At 47.2% G+C, this 20,541-nt stretch overlaps 3 protein-coding genes across 4 annotated transcripts; 2 read left to right on the top strand and 1 right to left on the bottom strand.

The window, feature by feature from the left end:
• The first annotated feature begins 313 nt into the window (after nucleotides 1-313).
• On the top strand, nucleotides 314-2,052 carry APOF (apolipoprotein F). 2 transcript variants are annotated; one of them, XM_010963842.3, is made up of 2 exons: nucleotides 314-528; nucleotides 766-2,052. In XM_010963842.3, the coding sequence occupies exons 1-2, from the start codon at nucleotides 444-446 to the stop codon at nucleotides 1,683-1,685; spliced, it is 1,005 nt and encodes a 334-aa protein (XP_010962144.2). In that variant the 5' UTR covers nucleotides 314-443; the 3' UTR covers nucleotides 1,686-2,052. The 2 variants fall into 2 exon arrangements, with proteins under 2 accessions (XP_010962144.2, XP_045379237.1); XM_045523281.2 differs by lacking the exon at nucleotides 314-528 and adding an exon at nucleotides 545-671.
• A 166-nt stretch (nucleotides 2,053-2,218) lies between these two features.
• STAT2 (signal transducer and activator of transcription 2) lies at nucleotides 2,219-16,665 on the top strand. Its single transcript, XM_010963848.3, has 24 exons — nucleotides 2,219-2,577; nucleotides 4,576-4,719; nucleotides 4,875-5,028; nucleotides 5,376-5,480; nucleotides 5,656-5,745; nucleotides 5,837-5,912; nucleotides 6,348-6,433; nucleotides 6,598-6,746; nucleotides 9,011-9,169; nucleotides 9,277-9,369; nucleotides 9,586-9,645; nucleotides 10,057-10,077; nucleotides 10,311-10,404; nucleotides 10,554-10,601; nucleotides 10,682-10,765; nucleotides 10,912-11,010; nucleotides 11,112-11,247; nucleotides 11,352-11,404; nucleotides 11,515-11,609; nucleotides 12,239-12,375; nucleotides 12,528-12,710; nucleotides 12,947-13,004; nucleotides 13,940-14,274; nucleotides 14,716-16,665. The coding sequence occupies exons 1-24, from the start codon at nucleotides 2,375-2,377 to the stop codon at nucleotides 14,856-14,858; spliced, it is 2,805 nt and encodes a 934-aa protein (XP_010962150.2). The 5' UTR covers nucleotides 2,219-2,374; the 3' UTR covers nucleotides 14,859-16,665.
• IL23A (interleukin 23 subunit alpha) lies at nucleotides 15,874-20,469 on the bottom strand. Its single transcript, XM_010963847.3, has 4 exons — nucleotides 17,106-20,469; nucleotides 16,794-16,895; nucleotides 16,136-16,282; nucleotides 15,874-16,035 (listed from the first exon to the last, which is right to left on the bottom strand). The coding sequence occupies exons 1-4, from the start codon at nucleotides 17,268-17,270 to the stop codon at nucleotides 15,874-15,876; spliced, it is 576 nt and encodes a 191-aa protein (XP_010962149.1). The 5' UTR covers nucleotides 17,271-20,469.
• Nucleotides 20,470-20,541: the final 72 nt, after the last annotated feature.

Below are 20,541 nucleotides of genomic sequence, written 5' to 3'. Positions count from 1 at the left end.
CTTGCCCCTCTCCACTTAGTAGCTCTCAGTCCTTATTTCTCATTCCATTTTCCCTTTTTTTCTTTTCTTTATTTCAGTTATCCTATGCTGGGCATGTAATAAGCATGAGAAATATTTTGACTTGTTTTTCATTCATCTACCCTGTGCTAAACCCCCAACTTGACAATATAGCTTGCTAATTTAATTTTTAAACTGAAAAGAGAAATAAAATAAAAGATCATGAAAGACATCTAATCTGTTCTGATTCTGTCTCCTTTCTCCTATCATGGACTAGAGTAGGAATGTGGCAGGGAATTATAGGAAATGCCAAAGAACAGGGTTTTAGGTATTGAGGTTGAGTGTGACAAGGGGACGAGGTTTGAGAAGCCAGCACAAACAGACAAATATTTGCAAAGATTACATCTCTTACTGGTGATAGGGGAAAACAAATACCGACTTTCTTCATGGAACAGAGGAGTAGGCAGAACAGGATCGAGGAGCTACCAAACCTAGCAAGGCAGTCTCACTTCTTAATCGCTGGACTGTGTGGTAATTTGGGATCCCCTACAAATGGGTGCAAGTAAGGCAGAGGAAAACCCTGATGACCTGAAGATTGAGAAGGCCAAGTGGGAACAATTGGGTTGCATTTCCTGTTTCTTAGGCCTTTACCTGAAAAGAACAGAAGTTTGGAGGTAATAGATGAGATGTGCCCTGAGTCCTGGGCTCCTTTCAGACCACAGCCCTTAGGGACATGGTTTGTATGTTTCTGGTTTCTCCCCTCTCCAGCTCACTCTGTTCCAGACATGCGTGGCCTCAGACTCATCATGATGCTGATTGAGCTACTTCTTTGCTACTACCTGCACGCTGTGGATGCCATTTCATATGGAAACCAGACAAATGTCTTGATGCATCTTCCCTCATCCTTGGGATCCTGGCCACCTTCCTCAGACCCCTTGTCTTGCCAAATGCTGCTCCCAAAGTCCCTGCCTGGCTTCATCCACATGGCCCCTCTACCCAAGTTTCTGGTAAGCCTGCCACTGATGATCGCCCTGGAGGAAACGGGCTGTCAGGCTGAGGTACGGGTCCTGCAGCTTCAGCTCTATCGCCAGGTGGGTGTAAATGCTACCCAGATCCTCATGAGACATCTTCAAGAGCTCGAGAAAAGCAGAAGCACAGGAAGGAGAGTGTCAGTGGATGCCCTGGCCTCTGCTCTGCAGCTGTTGGCCAGGGAGCATCCAGGCCCACAGAGGGCCCGACGAGCCTTCTCTGTCAAGGACTGTGAACAGGAGCAGGAGCAGGGTGTGTACAATACAGTCCAGCTGTTGCCGGTAGTGGGAACCTTCTACAGCCTGGGCACAGCATTGTATTATGCTGCTCAGAACTGCCTGGACAAGGCCAAGGAACGGGGCCAAGATGGGGTCATAGATCTGGGTTATGATCTTCTGATGGCCATGGGTGGGCCCAAGGGACTACTGATCGGTATTGCACTTAAACCTGCAGTGAAGTTTGGGGTTCAACAGCTGATCCAGTATTACAGTGAGAAAGAGGCAAACACCCCTCCACCAGAGACCAGCAAGGAGGTCTTGGGAGACACCTTAGTTGCGAGTGACCTGGAAGAAACAACTACCATGGTCCCTTTGGTATCAGAACTAGTCAGTTCAGCACCTTCCTGGAGTTGGAACTTATTCAAGGGCTATGGCTTATAATCTGGGTATGGGAATCTTGGGGTATAAAAGAAGGTGGTAAACACAATTACTAGATCTCGTATTCTGACAAGCTCTGTGTGTGTTCAAAATCCAAATCTCTGAAACGTTATCAAGGAGAAAGGCAGTGCTGTAAAATGTAGGAACTTTAAAGTTTGCAGTTTGGCTGAGGACTTGGTTTTGAATCCAAGCTCCACTTGTTAGAGCTTCAGTGATCGCTGACTAGTAACTTAAATTCTTTCTCCAAACTCGGTTTTTAAGATTTCTAAAGTGAGGATGATTTTCACTTCAGTGGGTTATGCGGACATTAAAAACGATACGTTGTACTAATGCTTAGAACGATACCATCAATAAACAGGTTTCTGTTGTTCTTGTTGTTGTCGTTACTTAAGCCCTCCCCTTCCTGTCCCAAAGTGTCGAAATTCCGTCTCGCTTCTTGGCATAGTGCCTCCAAGGTCCTGAGCTAGTCTCGGTTCTGGTCCTGTGGTGCAGGTTCTCGGAAATCAGCTGTTTCAGTCCTTGGCTATTCTATTCATTGGACTCCTCCCTCCGGAGGCCCGGGGCTCACTTTAGCTTTTCTACCAATCGCCGCGGCTGGAGGTGTGGTTTCGGCTCAGCTTGTCCCGCCCCGCGGAGAGGGAGGAGTTGTGCTGGCACCAATGAGCTCACAGCCTGGTGAAGAGCTGGGCTGAATGGCAGCCAGTGTCCGGGTGCCCAGCTGGGAATGGCGAGTTTTGAGCTTCAGCAGCTCACAGAAGCTTGCGACAGGGGGCGGTTCCGAGAGGCGGGCCGAAGCCAAGGGCGTCGCAGGAGGTCCTGGTGCCGGAGCTCCCTCTGGGGACCGGAAGCCTGCACGGGAGCTACTGGAGGAAGCGGGGGCTGAGACCCTGACCAGGTACGGTCCCTAAGAGGGCGCTCAGGGGTGAGGGTGGAGGCGCGAGTTTCTCCTTGTGAAGGGAGGCAGGTTCTGGTTGGGTACGCCCTGAAGGAGTCAGACTCTGTCCCCAGGTTGAAATAGGAGCTGTCGCCTGCTGCATCCTCCTGTCCAACTTAGGTCCCCAACCCCAAAGCCCACCTCCCCAAACACCCTGTAACTTCCAAGACCCGAAACCTGGCATTGTTGCATTGATTCAGTGTCTTAGCCAACGCTTTTACCTTCTGGTCTGTGTTATTTTTGATCCTCACCCCCCAAAAAACAATGCCTAAAGGTATCATTATTTGTTAAAGTGTAAGGTATAGAAAGGTGAAACGATTTGCCTAAGGTCACATACAAAATGCAGTTCATTTCAGAATAGCTTGTTGAGCACACAATATGTGCCTGAGAGCGTGACGGATAACTGGAGAAAAATGAATTTACAGTCCTTAACCTCGGTATTTGCAATGTATTTGGGAGGACTAGGTTTTCTGTTTTTGTTTTTCATATTTAAACCTCAGGGTTTACTTGCCGCCTTGCTCTTTTAATGTCAGCCGATTAGTTCCTGGGGAATTGGGGCCTCGTCATTTGTTTTTTAAAAACAGTACAGGTATACCTGGGGGGAGGGTATAGCTCAGTGGTAGAAATGCGTTCCTAGCACGGAGGAGGTCCTGGATTCAATTCCCAGTACCTCCATTGAAAAAAATAAAAGTACAAGTACATAGTTTAAAAAGTCAAGTTAACCCTAAAAGAATTAAAATGAAAAACAGGAGCCCCTGGCCAATCCTTTCCTTTCCCTGTTCCTACTTCCCAGAGGTAGAAAAGCATCTCATAAGTATTAATTCTGGTAGAAAAGAATCTCTCCCACCGCAAGCATTTGATCTGTAATAAAGTCGTGTGACCTCTTTTTAGACCACGGATGTGGGTGTTTATTCTTTTCTGTTAGGCTCAGGCTGCAAGAAGTTTTGATTTCCTAAACAGACAGATGGCAGTGGGCGGGGAAAGGTAGGCAAAAGATTCTCCACCCAGCCTGCTTGGTGACAAGCAAAAGCCAGTTTTGAGTGAAAGTTCTCACAAAGTTGATAATCCACTTGAAGAATCAGAGATTGACTGAGGCCATAAAAGTGTCAAAATCTTAGGAATTGCGATTAAATACCCTTGCACAGCATTTAAGCATCTTCTAGAATGGAGCTCCTCCTTCCAACATGGAGAGCAGTTTATAGGGTGTACCTTATGTTCAAGGAGGTTTTAGCCTCTGGCAAAGCCGTGGGGCCAGCAGGGATAATGCTGAAGTAAATACTTAGGACCAATCTTTAAACACTCCGGCATAAATGAATACAAACACAAACAGGTAAATTTAAAATCAATTCATTGGGGGAGATAGATGAAATAAAGATGGTAGAAATATCATTAATGTTCGTTGAAACTGGATGATGGGTACATGGACGATCCTTGTACTAGTCCCTCTACTTTGTTGTGTGTTTGAAAATTACTACTGAAACAAAAAGGCCTACATATTGGAGCTCTTAAATAGTACTCCCTGGAAGAATGTGTACCAAACTGATAATACTGGTTACTTCCGGAGAGGAGGGGAAAGGACCAAGATTGGGGGTGGGTGGGGCAATCTAGACTAATTTTTTTTCTTACCTGTATAATTTAAAATTTTTTAATTTGTGGGGAGGGTTATGTGCGAACTCTCTGTATTTTCTGCTCAATTCTGTTGTGAACCTGAAACTGCTCTAAATGAATCAAGTCTATATAAAAATGTTTTTAGGGGAGGGGATAGCTCAGTGGTAGAGTGCCTACCTAGCATGCACAAGGTACCCCAGTACCCCCACTTAAAAAATAAGTAATTATCTCCTCCCATAAAAATAAAAAGAAAGGGAAAAAAATTTTTTTTAATTTGTAATAATAAACAATCACGAGACCATGAATGATTTAGTCCAGCCGAACTTCCAATTGGAAACCTGCATCCTTCAGGCTCAGGCCCCAAATGGCGCAGTGGGAGATGCTGCAGAATCTTGACAGCCCATTTCAGGATCAGTTGCACCAGCTCTACTCTGATTGCCTCCTGCCGGTGGACATTCGGCAATACTTGGCTGTCTGGATTGAAGACCAGAACTGGTAAGGCCATTATGAAGTTGAGGGGATGAGGAAAGTGATTTCTTTCTTCTGAGCCCCCAGGATCCTGGAGATATCAGGGGCAAAAAGGAGTTGGGAGGCCTCAAGATAGTAGAAACCCTGCAGAAATACTAATCCTTGTCCTTCCTGGTCCCCAGGCAGGAAGCTGCACTGGGCAATGATGATTCCAAGGCTAATATGCTATTCTTCCACTTCTTGGACCAACTGAACTATGAGTGTGGCCGCTGCAGCCAGGACTGTGAGCGTTTTTTGTTACAGCACAACTTGCGAAAATTCTGTCGGGACATTCAGGTATGTGGAGGAGCTGGGAATAACAAAGTAGGAATGGGAGCTGGGTGTAGAGGAGTACATTTTAGGGTATGGAACATGGAACAGGATCTGGAGGTTCAAAGGGTTGGAGGAAGATCTGGGGAAAAGGGGACAGAGCCTCGACTTTGGAGATCACTGGCAGAGAGAAGAGCAGTCTAGGTGATCCTGTTGGGAGGAGGCTAGGGTTGGAGAGACCAGTAGTGAAAAGGGGTAGGGCTTGGGACCCTGAAGGAGGGGGAAATACTGAGGTCACTGATTGGGAGGATCTAAGATGGTAGTTCATTGATGGCAGTTGAGCTAAATGAATCCTTTTTCTTTTCCTACTGCAGGCCTTTCCCCAGGGCCCTACCCAGTTGGCTGAGATGATCTTTAATCTCCTTCTGGAAGAGAAAAGAATTCTGACCCAGGCTCAGAGGGCTCAGAGGGCTCAGTTGGTGAGAGCAATTTGGTGGTGATGCTGAAAGCTCCTGGAGTAGAGAGGGACCATGCAAAAAACTCAGGAAATTTGTCTCAGAACAGTATCACTCCACATCCTGTGATATAATTTCCGGCCTGGATTTCAGGGATGAAAGGTCAGAGTTGAAATGTACTCAGAGCCTCTTATTTCAGGAGCAAGGAGAGCAAGCCCTTGAAGCACCCGGGGAGAGCCAGCAGCATGAGATTGAAACCCGGATCCAGGAATTAAGGACGATGATGGAGGTTGGTAGATGTGGCAAGAGCCAGGGTGGGCAGGGCTCAGCCTGCCTCTTTCCACGGGAGCAGCCTCATCTAGGTCTCATCTCCTCTGCAGAAGCTGGTGAAATCCATCAGCCAACTGAAAGACCAGCAAGATGTCTTCTGCTTCCGATATAAGACCCAGACCTCAGGTAGGAAGCACATAGAGGGACGGGAGAAAGGAGCCTACTGGGAGGTCAAGGGTGGAAGAGAGCAGCAGGGAAAAGCCTCAGTAGGCAACAGGCACCTTTGGCTACGTCTCACTGGTTGTGGTCCTGCTGTCGTGCCAAGCAAAAAGTGCCAGGGTACATTGTAGAGGTTGGGCTGGAGGTGTGGCTGAGGGACAGCTAATGAATGTTGGAGGAGATGCTTGGGAAGCTGCCTTAGCAGATTAAGTCAGCTTCTGGTTCTAGCAAGGCCATTCAGAATTCGCCTGAGGGCCCAGGTGTGCCTGTGCTCTGCTTGGTTCCCCTTCTTTTCCCTTCAAAATTCCCCTCTCCTGACTCCGATTGAGGTCTAGGTTGGGAAGGAGAGGGGGAGGAGCCTTAGGTCTGCACACTTTTCTCACTCCTGCTCCTGCCATCCAGCGAGGACACCCTCTTTGGACCCCCATCAGACCAGACAGCAGCAAATTCTGCAGGAAACTCTCAATGAACTGGACAAAAGGAGAAAGGTGGGAGGCAGAAGACAGAGGGAGTGGGCAGCAGGGAACTGGGGAAAATGAAGGATCTGAGAGCCCTGGCCTCCTAGCCTTGGCTTCTTTGTCTCTTCATCTTTAGTTAGATGGTGGAGGGTGATGGTGAGAGGTGCTCAGTACTCACTTTATGTCTTTCCTAGGAGGTGCTGGATGCCTCCAAAGCTCTGCTAGGCCGATTAACTACCCTGGTCGACCTGCTGCTGCCCAAGTTGGAGGAGTGGAAAGTCCAGCAGCAGAAAGCCTGCATTGGAGCCCCACTGGATGGAGGGTTGGAGCAGCTGGAGAAGTGGTGAGAGGCACCTCCCTGCCCTCATGCTTACCCAGCCCTAGTCCTAACTACCTCTCTGTGCTTTGTAGGTTATAACGCCCTGTATATGACAAGAGGTATTTCCCTCCTTAATCTCTGCTCCCCAGAATGATCCCTGCTCCCTTGTCTGGCTGCAGCTCTGCTCTTCATTCTCACCACCCAGGCAGCATGGAGCCCAGTCTTTGCTTGGGGAAAGTAATGGACTGATCCACAGTCTGATTTCTACTTCCTGTTTAATCATCTGAGAAATATCTTTTTACTTTTTTTTTAGCAAAATGAATATAAAGCCAAAAAAATAAAAGAAAAGAAAAGAAGGAAAATTATCTATTACTTTAATATCCAGGGTAGCTACTATAATATTATTAAACAAAAATAGAATCATACTGTTCATACCATTTTGAGACCTGTATGTTTGTTTTTTTTAACTTAGCAGTATATTATATTTACTCATGTTACTTTTTTTATTTTTACTTTTTGGGAAGAGGGGGTCATTAAGTTTATTTATTTATTTTTTTAATGGAGGTACTGGGGTTTGAACCCAGGACCTCGTGCATGCTAAGCATGCACTCTACCACTGAGCTAGATCCTCCCCATCACCTGTGTTACTTTTAATGGCTGCATCATAGTTCCCTACGTGAAAGTAATATAATTTAATTAATGAGCTCCTATATTTTGACATTTAGATTGTTTTTAATTTCTTGCTGTTTTTAATTTCTTGCTATTGTTTTCCACCAAACTCTTTATTTTAAATTAATTTTATTGTGGTGTAGAAGAAATAACTAATGTGTCCTTCAACATATTCCAGAAATACCTAGTTAAATATTTTCTCGTGAGAAAATTCATTATAATTTAAACTATTAAAAATATACCACAACAGTTCAGGTAAATTGAAAACAGATGAATAGGGCTTAGGGTACAGGATAAGTATTTACATTACAGTTGCATCTATATTCACTATCTTCTACAGGGGTTGGCAAACTATGGCCTGTGAATGATTTCTTACTATTTTAAACAGTGCTGTAGTAAGTAACCTCATAGCTACATCTTTCTTTACATCCCTAGTTATTTCTGTAATGTAAGTTACCAGAAGTAGTATTCCTGGGTTAAAGTATATACCTTTTTATGTTGGTGGTGGTGGTGCTGTCATTATGTTGTTTCTTTGTTTCATTGTTTTTAATACAAAGATTTCTTGCTTTTTCTGATCATAAATATAATGCAAACCAGTTGAAAAATTTTCAGACAACTTAAAAGGGAAAAAAAGTAAAAATTCCCCATCTGCATAATCTGATTGTGCAGAGGTACCCACTATTAATGCTTTTGAATACATTTTTCCAGATTTACCCTATGCATATATACAAATACACATCTATTTTAGACAGAAGTCAAATTATATCATATATGTACTATCCTGTAATTGTTTTTAATTTAATATTCTTGGATATTTTTTAATGTTAAAAATTTGAGCCTGTATCATTGTTTTTATTGGTTGCATAGTATTCCATCATGTGAATATGCCATAATTTATATTCCCAATATCAATTGTTTCTAATTTTGCTATTACAAATAACAAAACTATGAACTTCCTTGTACATTTGTCTTTGTCCATTTGTCTGATTATTTCTTTCAGATATATCTTAGAAATGGAATACTGCAAAATGTATGCACACTTTTTGAGGCTTTAAAAAAAAATAGTTCCAAACTGTTATCTCTGTCTGTTTGCTTATATGTAGTAGATGATTCTTTTCCTGTCACCACGTTGCCCAATATTTTTTTTTCATTATAGAGAAAGTAAAATACAGAAGTTAAAAGTGTGGATTGTGCAGCCAGACTGCCTGGGATCACATACAACTTCATCCCTTACTAGTTTTAAGTCACTTAATCGTTCTGTGCCTTAGCTTTATCATCTGTAAAATGGGGATAATAATAGTACCTATCTCATGGGATGGTTGTAAGGATTAAATTCATGAATATGTACAAAGCACTCAGAATAAGTAGTACATATCAAGCATCATATGAAAGTTAGGTTTATTATGTTAATAAATCTCTTAGCAGTTTTATATGTAAAAGTGGCTTCAATTTTCATTTCTTGGATTATGAACCATGTTGAATAATCTTTCATTTGCTTCCTGGGTTCCGTTTTCGTCTCAATTTCTGACTCTCCCCATAGTTAAAGAAGAGCTCCTGAAGTCTGTTTGGGGGTTCTGGGACACCCATGGGCTCTCTCTCCCTTGGATTCTGTCACCCAGGTTCACGGCTGGAGCAAAGCTGTTGTTTCACCTGCGGCAGCTGCTGAAGGAGCTGAAGGGGTTGAGTGGCATGGTTAGCTATCAGGACGACCCTCTGAAGAATGGGGTGGACCTGAGGAAGGCCCAGGTCACAGAGCTGCTGCAGCGTCTGCTCCACAGGTCTAGAGGCCAGGGAGGGACTTGAGGGAGGCCAGAGGGAAGGAATCAGGGGAGCCACCCTTACAGATACTGACCTACGTGTGTTCTCGCCACATCTCTCTCCCCAGAGCGTTGGTAGTGGAAACCCAGCCTTGTATGCCTCAAACTCCCCATCGACCCCTCATCCTCAAGACAGGGAGCAAGTTCACTGTCCGAACAAGGTTGGCATTCCAGAACTCACCCCTGTTTCCTTTTTCTAGCCCCGGCACTGTTTGCTTTCTGGCTTTACAAATCTTCCTACCCTTGGCTGTTTCTTTTCTCTTTTCTCTTCAATCCACTTACCTTTTCCATTCTCTTCCCTTATCTTTTTCAAATATCTGGTCTATCCAGGAGATTGAGGTTGTCCACTTTCTCCCATCTACCTCCCTCCCCTGCAGGCTGCTGGTGAGACTCCAGGAAGGCAATGAGTCTCTGACCGCGGAAGTCTCCATTGACAGGTAAGTTGGGGTGGGTGAAGGGTGGGACTAAGGGGTGGCCAGGACATGGGGTGGTGGGTTGGAGGAGACCCCTACTCTCCACAACAGGGCTCGAGGGATGTTCTCCCCCTTCCATTCCTGCCTCATAGAAATAACTCATCCTTTTTGTTGAGCGCTTACTGTGTGACATGCAGCTTGTCCACTACTCAATTTAGTTGTCACAGGAACCCCATGTGTTAGGTATTATCAATGCACCATTCAAATGAGGAAACAAATTCAGAGAATTTGTGTTTCTAGTGCAAGGCCATATAGCTAGTGAGCTGCAGGTTTGGGTTTGAACCCAGGTCTTTCTGATCCCCATAATCAAATTCCTAACTTCTATACTATTTTGCTACCGTTGATTTTTTTGTGTGTGTGTGTATTTCTTTTCAGGAATCCTCCCGAATCACAAGGGTAGGTGCCTGACAGGAATGCTGCCTGCAAACATTTGTGTACTGCATGACCTGCACAACCACATGTGGCAGCCCTGATGGGGGCACAAACAAGGAGGAGGTTGATTTTGGGTGGTGTGTGGACAGAGGGAGGAGGGGAGATCTGAAATGAAGTGGAGCTTTTGTTGTTTTCCTGCTGAGTTTTTAGAGTAACTCCACTCCTGACCTCCATATATCTTCTTCATCCTGCAATAGCTTCCGGAAGTTCAACATTCTGACCTCAAAACAGAAAACTTTGACCCCCGAGAAAGGGCAGAGTCAGGGCTTAATTTGGGACTTCAACTATCTGGTAAGAAGGGATGGAATCTTAAGCTTCTAGTCCAATGGAACAGGCTGGGAGAAGTTCCCAGGCCTTGGGAAGTCCTGAGGGTAGAGCAAGGGTTCCAGGGACCCTGGGGTCCCACTCAAGGATTCCCTCTCCTTCCCCTCAACTCACAGAATCTGATGGAGCAGCGTTCAGGTGGTTCAGGAAAGGGCAGCAATAAGGTGAGGCCTGGACAGATGGTTGGGGGGCAGGAGGAATTTGCCAAAGGGCTCTCTGATCACTGTATCTTGGGCTGTCCCAGGGGCCACTGGGCGTGACAGAGGAACTGCACATTATCAGCTTCACAGTCAAATACACCTATCAGGGTCTGAAGCAGGAACTGAAAGTAAGTGAAAATGAAGCACACTGGGGGGAAGGCATAAGGAGGGGTGAAGCAGAAACCTCTTAGGGTGGGGTATTACCTGGCCCTTACCAAATGTCTGCAGCTAGAAGCATTACATCCCTCTTATGTGATTCCTATTTCCTCCCCAGACGGACACCCTCCCTGTGGTGATTATTTCTAACATGAACCAACTCTCAATTGCTTGGGCCTCAGTTCTGTGGTTCAATCTGCTCAGCTCAGACCCCCAGGTAGGAGATGAGGCCAACAGGTGAAGGGTGGCCAAGAGGGGAGTTGAAGTGGGGCATGAGGGCACTGCTTCTGAGCCAGCCTGTCCCTCCCACCTCTGCAGAATCAGCTGTTCTTCTCTGGCCCCCCCAAGGCCCCCTGGAGCTTGCTGGGCCCTGCTCTTAGCTGGCAGTTCTCCTCCTACATTGGCCGAGGCCTCGACCCAGACCAGCTCGGCATGCTGAGGGATAAGCTGTTTGGTACAGACCTTCTCCTTTTCTCTCAGCCTTTCCACAGCCTTAGTGCCCCCACCCTCCTTCCTGTCTGCCTCCTCCCATCATCTGAACTGTCTGTCTGCACACAGGGCATCACTCCAGGACTGAGGATGCATTTTTGTCCTGGGCTGACTTCACTAAGGTAACTCCCTGCATCCTGTGCAGCTAGACCCTGAAGCCCCATCCAGTTACTAGCCCTTCCTTTCACCGGGAGCAACTCCACATTTCTTCGTCTTTCCCTTCCTCCTTCAGCGAGAGAGCCCCCCTGGCAAGCTACCGTTCTGGACGTGGCTTGACAAGATTCTGGACCTGGTCCACGACCACCTGAAGGATCTCTGGAAAGATGGGTAAGGCCTTAGGCCTCTCTCCACCTGCCCCACCCCCCCAACCTTCTCAAGGCCCAGGTGCCTTTCTGGGCTTGAGAGTGGACTCTGTGCGCCCTCATGTGGCAAATAGGGGGAGAAAGCAAAAACTGGTGCGAGGTCACACTCCACCACGTTTGCAATAATAGTCTCATAGCCAGCATTAGTCAAGCATCCGCTGTTTTCCAGAGCCTGCTGAGTGCTCTTTCTGAATTCTGTCACGTAATTCTTACAACCCTGCTGAGTGATGGGTGTTGCCACCCTCAAGTGAGGAAATGAAGGCTCAGAGAGGTTAAAGGGCTCATGCAAGGGGCAGAGTTGGAATTTCAACTCAGGCCTCTCTGACCCTAAGCCTATGCGCTTTCCTCCACACTGCCTGCTCATTTGTGTGGCACTCTGCCTTTTACAAGATGCTTTTCGCTGTGTGACCTCACTGAATCTTCACACCTCTTCCAACCCTGGGAGGTGGATGTTGTCAGGAAAGCTAAGTGACTTGGCCAACATGGAAAAGTTTGTAACAGTTTGGCAGTGCCGGGGCCAAAACCTGGCACCCTTTCCCTGTATAAGGGGAGCAGAGAGACAAGAGGGCCTCACAGCTGCTCTCTGTGCTGCAGACGCATCATGGGCTTTGTGAGCCGAAGCCAGGAGCGCCGGCTGCTGAAGAAGACCATCTCTGGCACCTTTCTGCTGCGCTTCAGTGAAACATCGGAAGGGGGCATTACCTGCTCCTGGGTGGAGCACCAAGATGATGGTCAGCTGCTCTGCCCTGCCATTCCCACAGCCTCTCCCTTCGGCCCCTCTGCCTTCCCTTGGCTTCCCTGGCTCTGTCCTGAATCCCTTGGCAGGCTTGGGGTTGGGGAGCCTCTTCCCTCAAGCCTGCTTGTTCCTATATCCACTCTCCAGATAAGGTGCTCATATACTCTGTGCAGCCCTTCACCAAGGAGGTGCTGCAGTCACTCCCGCTGACCAAAATCATCAGCCACTACCAGCTGCTCACCGAGGAGAACATACCTGAGAACCCACTACGCTTCCTCTACCCCAGAATCCCCCGGGATGAGGCTTTTGGCTGCTACCAACAGGAGAAAGGTGAGGATCATTGATATGCGTCACTGGTAGATTACAGAGATTCACAGGCATCCACAAATCCAACTCCATCCTTCCAACATGGAAAAACTGATTTCCAGAGAAATTAAAGGATTTGTCCATGGGACACTGCTAGTTAGCTGGGAGACATGACTGTCAGGACTGTCTGCACTAGGGGACCCTGGGGCTATGTGCCCAATCCACTGACCTCCCCCTCCTCCTGTGTCTGTTCCCTACAGTTAATCTCCAGGAACGGAATAAATACCTGAAGCATAAGCTCATTGTGGTCTCTAACAGGTGAGCTATGAACTCTTCACCCATCCTCCCTAACCCTCTTTGGCTCATATAGTGACCCAAACCTGCCCAGTTCCTGTCTCTCCAGCCTTCTCTCCTACTGACCCATACTCTCCAACCCTCTAGGTTTTTTCCTGGTCTTTTAGTCTCTCTCCTCTCTATGTTCCTGCTGCCATCCTTAGGTTGTCTCTACAAGGGTTCCCTGACAATAATGGCCCTGATCGGCAGGGGGTTGGGGGTGGGGGGTATAGCTCAGTGGTAGAGTGAATGCCTAGCATGCACAAGGTCCTGAGCTCAATCTCCAGTACCCACATTTTAAAAAATGGTCATCATCACTGCTGTTAATGGGCACCTACTTGATGCCAAGCATGGTACTAGATTTTTTTAGAACATTTTTTTCATTTAATCCATATGGGAACCCATTTGAGTCAGTAATGATAACAGCCACGTTTAATGAAAGTTTACTATGTGCCAGGCATTGGGCTAAATGCTTTGTGTTCGTTTTCTCATTTATTGAATCTTCTTAATAGTCCTATGAGGCAGAAGACACTGTTATTAACTGTTTTCATCTGAGAAACCTGAGGTTTAGTGCGTTGAAGTGGCATGCCCAAGGTACATGGCTAATCAGTGATCCAGGTCTGTCAGTTTCCAAAGCCCTGCTTTTAACCATCATGCTGCATCTCAAGTATTATGAGGTATTGTTCCCTTTTTACAGATGATAAATCTGAGGCTCAGAGAGGTTAGGTCACTTTGCCTAACGTCACCAAACTAGTAAATAATATGATTTAAATTCTGGTAAGCCTAACTCCAAAGCCGGGGCTCTTAAGCCATCTGCTCTGTTGCCTTTTTCGACTAGAGAGATAGCCTCTGCTTGCTCTGCCATTCTCCACTTCACCTAAACCACTGAGCCCTGCTTCTCTCTGTACTGGGGTGTCTAGACAGGTGGATGAGCTGCAGCAACCGCCAGAGCTGAAGTTGGAGCCAGAACTGGAGTCATTGGAGTTGGATCTGGGGCTGGCACCAGGGACAGAGTCAGGGCTGGGCCTGGACTTGGAGCCGCTGCTGGAGACAGGGCTGGATCTGGGGCCAGCCCTGGAGTCCCCTCTGGAGCCCGTGTTGGAGCCCACACTAAATGAGGTGTCCCAGAGCGTCCCAGAGCCAAGCCCAGGACCCAGACTGAAAGAGGAGCCTCTTCTAGCGCATATTTCACAGCCAGTGCCAGAGCCGGATTTGCCCCATGATCTGAGACACTTGAACACTGAGGAAATGGAAAGTAAGTGATGAGGGGGAGGGTATAGCTCAGGGGTAGAGTGCATGCTTAGATGCTTAGCATGCATGAGGTTCTGGATTCAATCCCCAGTACCTCCATTAAATATAGACAAACAAACAAACAAACCTAATTACTCCCCCCACCACCAAAAAAACCCAGAAATTAAGTGATGAGATGCGGCTAGGGAAGAGGGGACACATTCCCTTTCCCATCTCCCCTCCCTCACCCATTACAGAAAAAGGCTGTGCTCTAAGCTCCTCATTGGAGAAAGGCTTATTTCCCTGGGGTTGCTTTTATTAGGAAATGTACATGCCTTCCCTTGCCCCACCTGAGTGCCCTCTCAGGCCAGGCCTCTGCTGCCTTCCCCCCACCCCCCTTTTTTCCTGCTGGTTTGGGAACTCCTTGCCTAAGATCAGGGCCTTACTTTTTCTCTGGACTATCTAGTCTTCAGGAACAGTATGAAGATTGATGAAATCATGCCAAATGGTGACCCACTGTTGGCGAGCCAGAACAACATGGACGAAGCTTACATCTTCCAATCCAGCCATTTCTACACGGATGGGCCCCTGATTCCTTCTGACTACTAGGAACTACGTTTCTTCTGTTATCTCCTTATGTTTTGCCTATCCTACCCCTCACATCATGAGGATGTGAAATCAGGCATGTGCCCCTTCAAAGCTGGATTAACCCTGGGATTTGGAATGAGAGGTGGACGCATAATATGGGTAAGGAAGAGTCACCAATGAATCAGAACAGATGTTGGCCATAGTTCCAACAAGGATCCTGGAGGCTGCCTGCTGTGCTGGGAGGTATAGGGATTCGGGGGCAGGCCAGGACAGTTCAGAGGTACTTGGAGGGCTCAGGGCAGTGGCTTTTTAGTATGGAAGGATTTCAACATTTTTGTAGCTGATAAGGCTAATCTGGTGCACACTTCGTCTTCCTGGGATGCCCTTTCTGCTCAGAACTTCTGATCCTGTAGTGATTGGGACTACTGTCTTTGGTGAAATATATACTCTTGGCTAAGAAAGCAGGGAAGGAAACCCTGGGTCAAGGAGCAAGAGGGCCACACTTCGGAGCCCTGCTTCCTAATCACAACCTTCTGTGATCTCATTCAACTTGCTTAGCCATATAGGGATTAAGGCCAAAAAGATCCCATTTACTCTATATTCCAGGGAGTCATGAGGAAAGATCCCTCTCCACCATAGCCCTGCAGAGTAGAAGGCTATATTTTGTAGTGCTTTGGCCCTGTTTTTCCATTTTTTCTTTTTCCCAACAAGCCTAGAAAGTAGACTCAGATATCCACATAAATAAGTCTTTATTGAAAAAAGTACATAATTCATTATAAATATAATAAATAATCCTCCTCCCCAAACCACTACGAGGATCAATAATCCCCAAATTTCCCTTCCCATGTAATAAATATTCAACCTTGTCCTAAGGCAGCATCGTAAGTCAGTCAGTATTGGTAATTTTTCAACAGAGCAAGTCCCCATAAAATTACTAAACTGATTAACTTGTGGGCTCACAGGTGTCTAGGCTGATAGATTCGTTGTAGCATTGCTGAGCCATGGAGGTCTGGGTGCCACCCTTAAGCTGTTGGATTTAGGGGCTCAGGGTTGCTGCTCCATGGGCAAAGACCCGGGCAGCTACAGCCACAAAGGCCTGGAGGCTGCGAAGGATCTTGAGGCGGAGAAGAAGACGCTGCCACGGCTGGCTGGGACTAGGGCTTGGAGTCTGCTCAGTCTCCCAGTGGTGACCCTCAGGCTGAAAGGACACAGGACACAATCAGAGAGGATTCTAGATCCTTCAACCCCCAGGCCCTGACACCTGCAAGCCCTCCCCACCCCAGATCCCTAGCTCATACCTGCAAGAGTTGCCTGAGGCCCAGCAAAGAGGCATGAAGCTGGCCCACAGGGCCATGGGGGAACAGAGAAGCCTCCCCGGTGAAAATGTCTGAGCCCAGCAGCTTCTCGTAAAAGACCAGGCCTTGGTGGATCCTTTGCAAGCAGGACTGGGCAGAAAAGAAAGCCATGAAAAACACCAGATACCTTCTAATCACTCTATTTACCGAAGACCCATCTGATGTTTGCCATTCTTAGGCATGGCTGACACCTGAATATTTGCGTCCTCACAGAATTCATATGACCCCCAGCATGATGGCATTAGGAGTTTGGACCTTTGGGAGATAATTAGGTCATGAGAATGGAGCCCTCATGAATTGGATTATTGCTCTTATACAAGAGACCCACAGAACTCCCTAATCCCTTCCACAACGTGAGGTTACATGAAGTCTGCAACCTGGAAGAGGGCTCTCACTCAGCCATGCAGGTACCCTGATCTCAGACTTTCAGTCTCTAGAACTGTGAGAAATAAATGTCTCTTGTTTATAAATTACCCTGTCTGTGGTTGGTGGTTATGGAAGGCTGAATGGACAAGGACAAATACAACTTTTACAAATTCACCATGGTGTCCAGTTCTGTCCCCAGTCCCCTCTTCCTTGTGGCTCAGCCTCATCTTAGTACCTGACTGTTGTCCCTGAGTCCTTGGGGATCACAGCCATCCCCACACTGGATATGGGGGACACCATTTGTAGTTTCATCTTCTCCCTCTTCTCTTGGTAGATCCTGGAATGGAGGAGGGGGTAGAAGAATGAAGAAATAATTACTTTCAAACCCCACCTGGATTCTCAGGCCCTGACTCCCCCTGGAACCCAACCCCCTTGTCCTCTTTTACCCCTTCAACCCTCCAGCTTCCACCCCAGGCCACAGAGTCTTCCACTGCAGCCTTGGAGAGTTTGGATGGGCTCCTGTTTGGTCCCAGAGGCTGCCACTCACCACATGTCCCATTGGCAGATGTGCACTCCAGGCCAGCGTGCAGAGCTGCTGTGAGAGCTGCTGGCCCTGAACCCAGGCAGGGCTGTTGCCCTCCGGCACAGCCCGGCCCTGAGTGGTCCAGGGCAGCACCAGCAGCAGCAGCATCACAGCTCTGCTTCCCAACATCTTGTTGCCTGCTTCTCAAATCTGGCTGGCTCCGTGCCTTGCAGTCCCTGTGGAATCTCTATTCACTTCCCCTTGCTCTGAGCCTGATTCTCTCTGTTCTGGTGTGTCTCTGGTTTGGTTCCCTCTGTTGTGCACCAAGTTTCTGAGCTGCTTCCTGTAGATTTTCTCCCCTTGTCTGAGTCTCTTTTTAAGATCCCTGCATTGGAAGACCCGCCCTTTATACTAGCAGGTGACTCACAGCAGGTGGGATTCCCCTCCCTGCATCATCCCCCTCCGTGGGGAGCCCAGGTATGCAGCCTCAGTCCCAGGGGAAATGAGTCGTGTGGTTGCTGTGGCTGGAGGCCTGGGATGAGACTTATGTGTAATGCTCTCCAGGAATCTAAGTGGCTGCGGGGTGGGGGGGGGGGTGGAGTAGGAGTAACGAATATTTAAATGAATCAAGTCTCAAGTTCCTTCCTGTTTAACCTTTCCCTCATCTTTTTGCCTCTCAAAGCTATATTCTCCCTCCCTTCAAACCAACTCTGATTTCCTCACCTCCTCCTGCCTGAGTTAAAAACCAAAAGAGAAGCATTCATTTATCTCGCAATAGAATGGCAAGTTCAGTTTGGAATGAAGTTTGGTTCCCACCTGATGCCCTCAACCTAAGAAAAAAGGGGCTTCTTTTTCTCTGTTGGGAGCGTTGTTTTTTCCACTAGGAGAGAATGGATAAGAAAACACTTTGTGAACTGGGAAGCCACATAAGTTCAGCATAAGGTATTATTGCTCCCTCACTTCAGGTCTCACTCTGGAGGCTAGAGGGCTGCTGGAGAGAGAGCTGTGGCTAAGAACCAACTGATTCTTCAGCCTTCGTGGCTCAAGTGTCATGGGCTCTGTGGGATTCAGGTGATTTTGTGGGGGTGGGGAACACCAGTGTAAGCAAAGGCTAGAAATCCAACTTAGATACTTCAGCACCCAGTCCCTTCCCCATGGCTAGGAAGTCTGGGAGTTCTGCGTAGTTGAAGGTGCACAGTGTCAATGACCCTGGCTGGTCCTTTAGCCTGTTGCATCCATGGGTAAAATCCGCTGACACTGATTTCATCACCATCCCTGATGCAACATTCAGTGAAACAGCTGAGAGTGTGAGGTCGGGTGTGGGAGTGGAGGGTGGTCTAAATCTGGGACTGCCCCAACCCCAGTGGAGGGTCCCAGGACAATTTGGACGTCAGAATGAGGCCATGGATGACCACACAGATGGCTCCCAAAGCCTTCCCAAGAGGTTGACCCTTTTTCTCTGAGAAATTTACCCTTGATAGAAGTCTTCCTTCCCTTAGGACTATGTAAAACTGCCCAATGAAACTTCTGATTCAAATATGACTCTGTGGTAAATCCACTCTTTGGATAAACATTTCCAGCATCAGAGAGGTTATCTCAGTTTGAGTGAGAAATGGTTTGCCTCTTCTTACATCGGTGGATACACGCAGAATAAAGACATTGGAGGTGGGGTGTGGGAGGGGGAAGGGGAGATCACCTCACTTTTGTATAATGTCTTCCATGCTTTTACCACCTCTGGTTCTCATTCTGGGAGCCCTTTAGGATAGGAGATGGAAGGTGAAAAGGAGGAGGAGGAAGTGGAGCCCTGGGGGATGGGATGAGAGGGACAAGGGTGAGTTGGAGGCACGGGGCTTTGTTTCACTTCCTGGTGCTTAGGGAGCTGGGTAGGAAGCAAGAGTGGTGGGGCGACTGTGGGACTGTTGTGTGACAGGAACTACTTCCAGGACTAGATCTGACCTGAAGCTGCAAGGAGACCTTGACGTCAGCAGGACCTCAACCGTTATGCAAATTACATTGACAAGACACTCCCATGCAGGCCTTTCCAGCTGGATGTCCAGATGCTAAATCCAGCTGAAGTTTCCCCAGGTGGTTAAAATTATGGCTTATACCCAACTCTCACTTTATGCCAAGTACTTGATTTAAGCACTTTTCACGTATTAACCCATTTAATTTTCACAACCACCCAGTGAGATAGGTACCATTATTATCCCCGTATTACAGATGAGGAAACTGAGATGCAGAGATAAGTAACTTGCTCAAGATCACAGAGCTACTAAGTGGCCAAAATTATACTGCAGATTTCAGAACCTGCATTCTTGGTCATTCCATTATATTGGACTATGTGAGGCGACACAGCATCTTAATAAAGCAGCTCATTTAGCCCAGGTATCCTTGGTATCTCAGGCTCTGTTATTCTCAGTGTGACGTCTTTCTTAATTTGAGACTTCAATATGGACATTTCTAAAGATGAACTGGCTCTGTCTCTCAGCACTGGTCTTTTTGGGAGACTTTAAATCTAGGGACCTGTGAAGTCAGCTGAGTTTGAGAGACCTTCTGAGTTAAGCTGTTTCTCCATCTATGATCTCTGAATAAGCCTAAGACCTGTCTGAGTCCTGGAAATTTAAATTATTGGATTCTTTTATGAAGGTCTATTTACCAGTCTTTATTGAGAGAGAAATGCTTTAAACTGTATCCTCTATAAGGAATTCCTTTCACCAAAAAGGCCCTCTCTGTGGCCTTTAGAAACTGAGCTAAAAAGCCCCAGAGACATCTAACAACCTGGATCTATTCCAAAGCAGTTCAAGCTCAGAGCTAGACTCCAAGAATTCCTCAGAGTTAGTGTTGACGCTAAACTTGTAAGAGCTGGAGGAATGCAAGTATCTCAATTTGCCCTTCTCCGCCCCTCTGAGGAATAACGTCCAGCTCCACGAGCTAGGGGAACTTGATAGCTGAGGATTCCCGTTCCCTGAAAATATTACCGGGGCCTCTAAGGAGGGAATAATCACAGATGGGAGTTTCAGACCGTAAAAGATGCATCTACTTGGGCCGTGTTAGGAGGCTGCCTCCCGCTTCCTTTTTTCTCTCCCATGCTTGGAAATGATAGGAAATGCCGGCGAGTTTCGGGGGTAACAGAGACTGAGGTGGCGAAGCGCTCACAAGAGCACCACAGGAAGAGGGGGTGGACTGGGCCATACTGGGAATACCCAGCAGTCGATTCCCAATGCTTTGGCTTGGGCTCCCCTTATTCTAGTTTCTAAAGCTATAGGGAGCATGAAGAGTTGGTTTCCAAGCCTAGGGCTAATTTTGTTCAAAGGAGGCCTAGAAGAGAAGAGGTTACTGTCTAACGAGACCAAACACGGACAGAGGCTGACTCCGTTTGTCCTCAATTGCGTCCCGTAGCTCGTTTTTGCCCAGCTTCCGCGTCATACGTCTTCTCGCGGGGCGGGGTTAGGGGGTGTTT

Source organism: Camelus bactrianus, chromosome 12, assembly GCF_048773025.1.
Source record: "Camelus bactrianus isolate YW-2024 breed Bactrian camel chromosome 12, ASM4877302v1, whole genome shotgun sequence".
Classification (NCBI taxonomy): Eukaryota; Metazoa; Chordata; class Mammalia; order Artiodactyla; family Camelidae; genus Camelus; species Camelus bactrianus.
The sequence above is the reverse complement of the archived record's forward strand: the minus strand, read 5'-3'. Positions and strand labels throughout refer to the sequence as shown.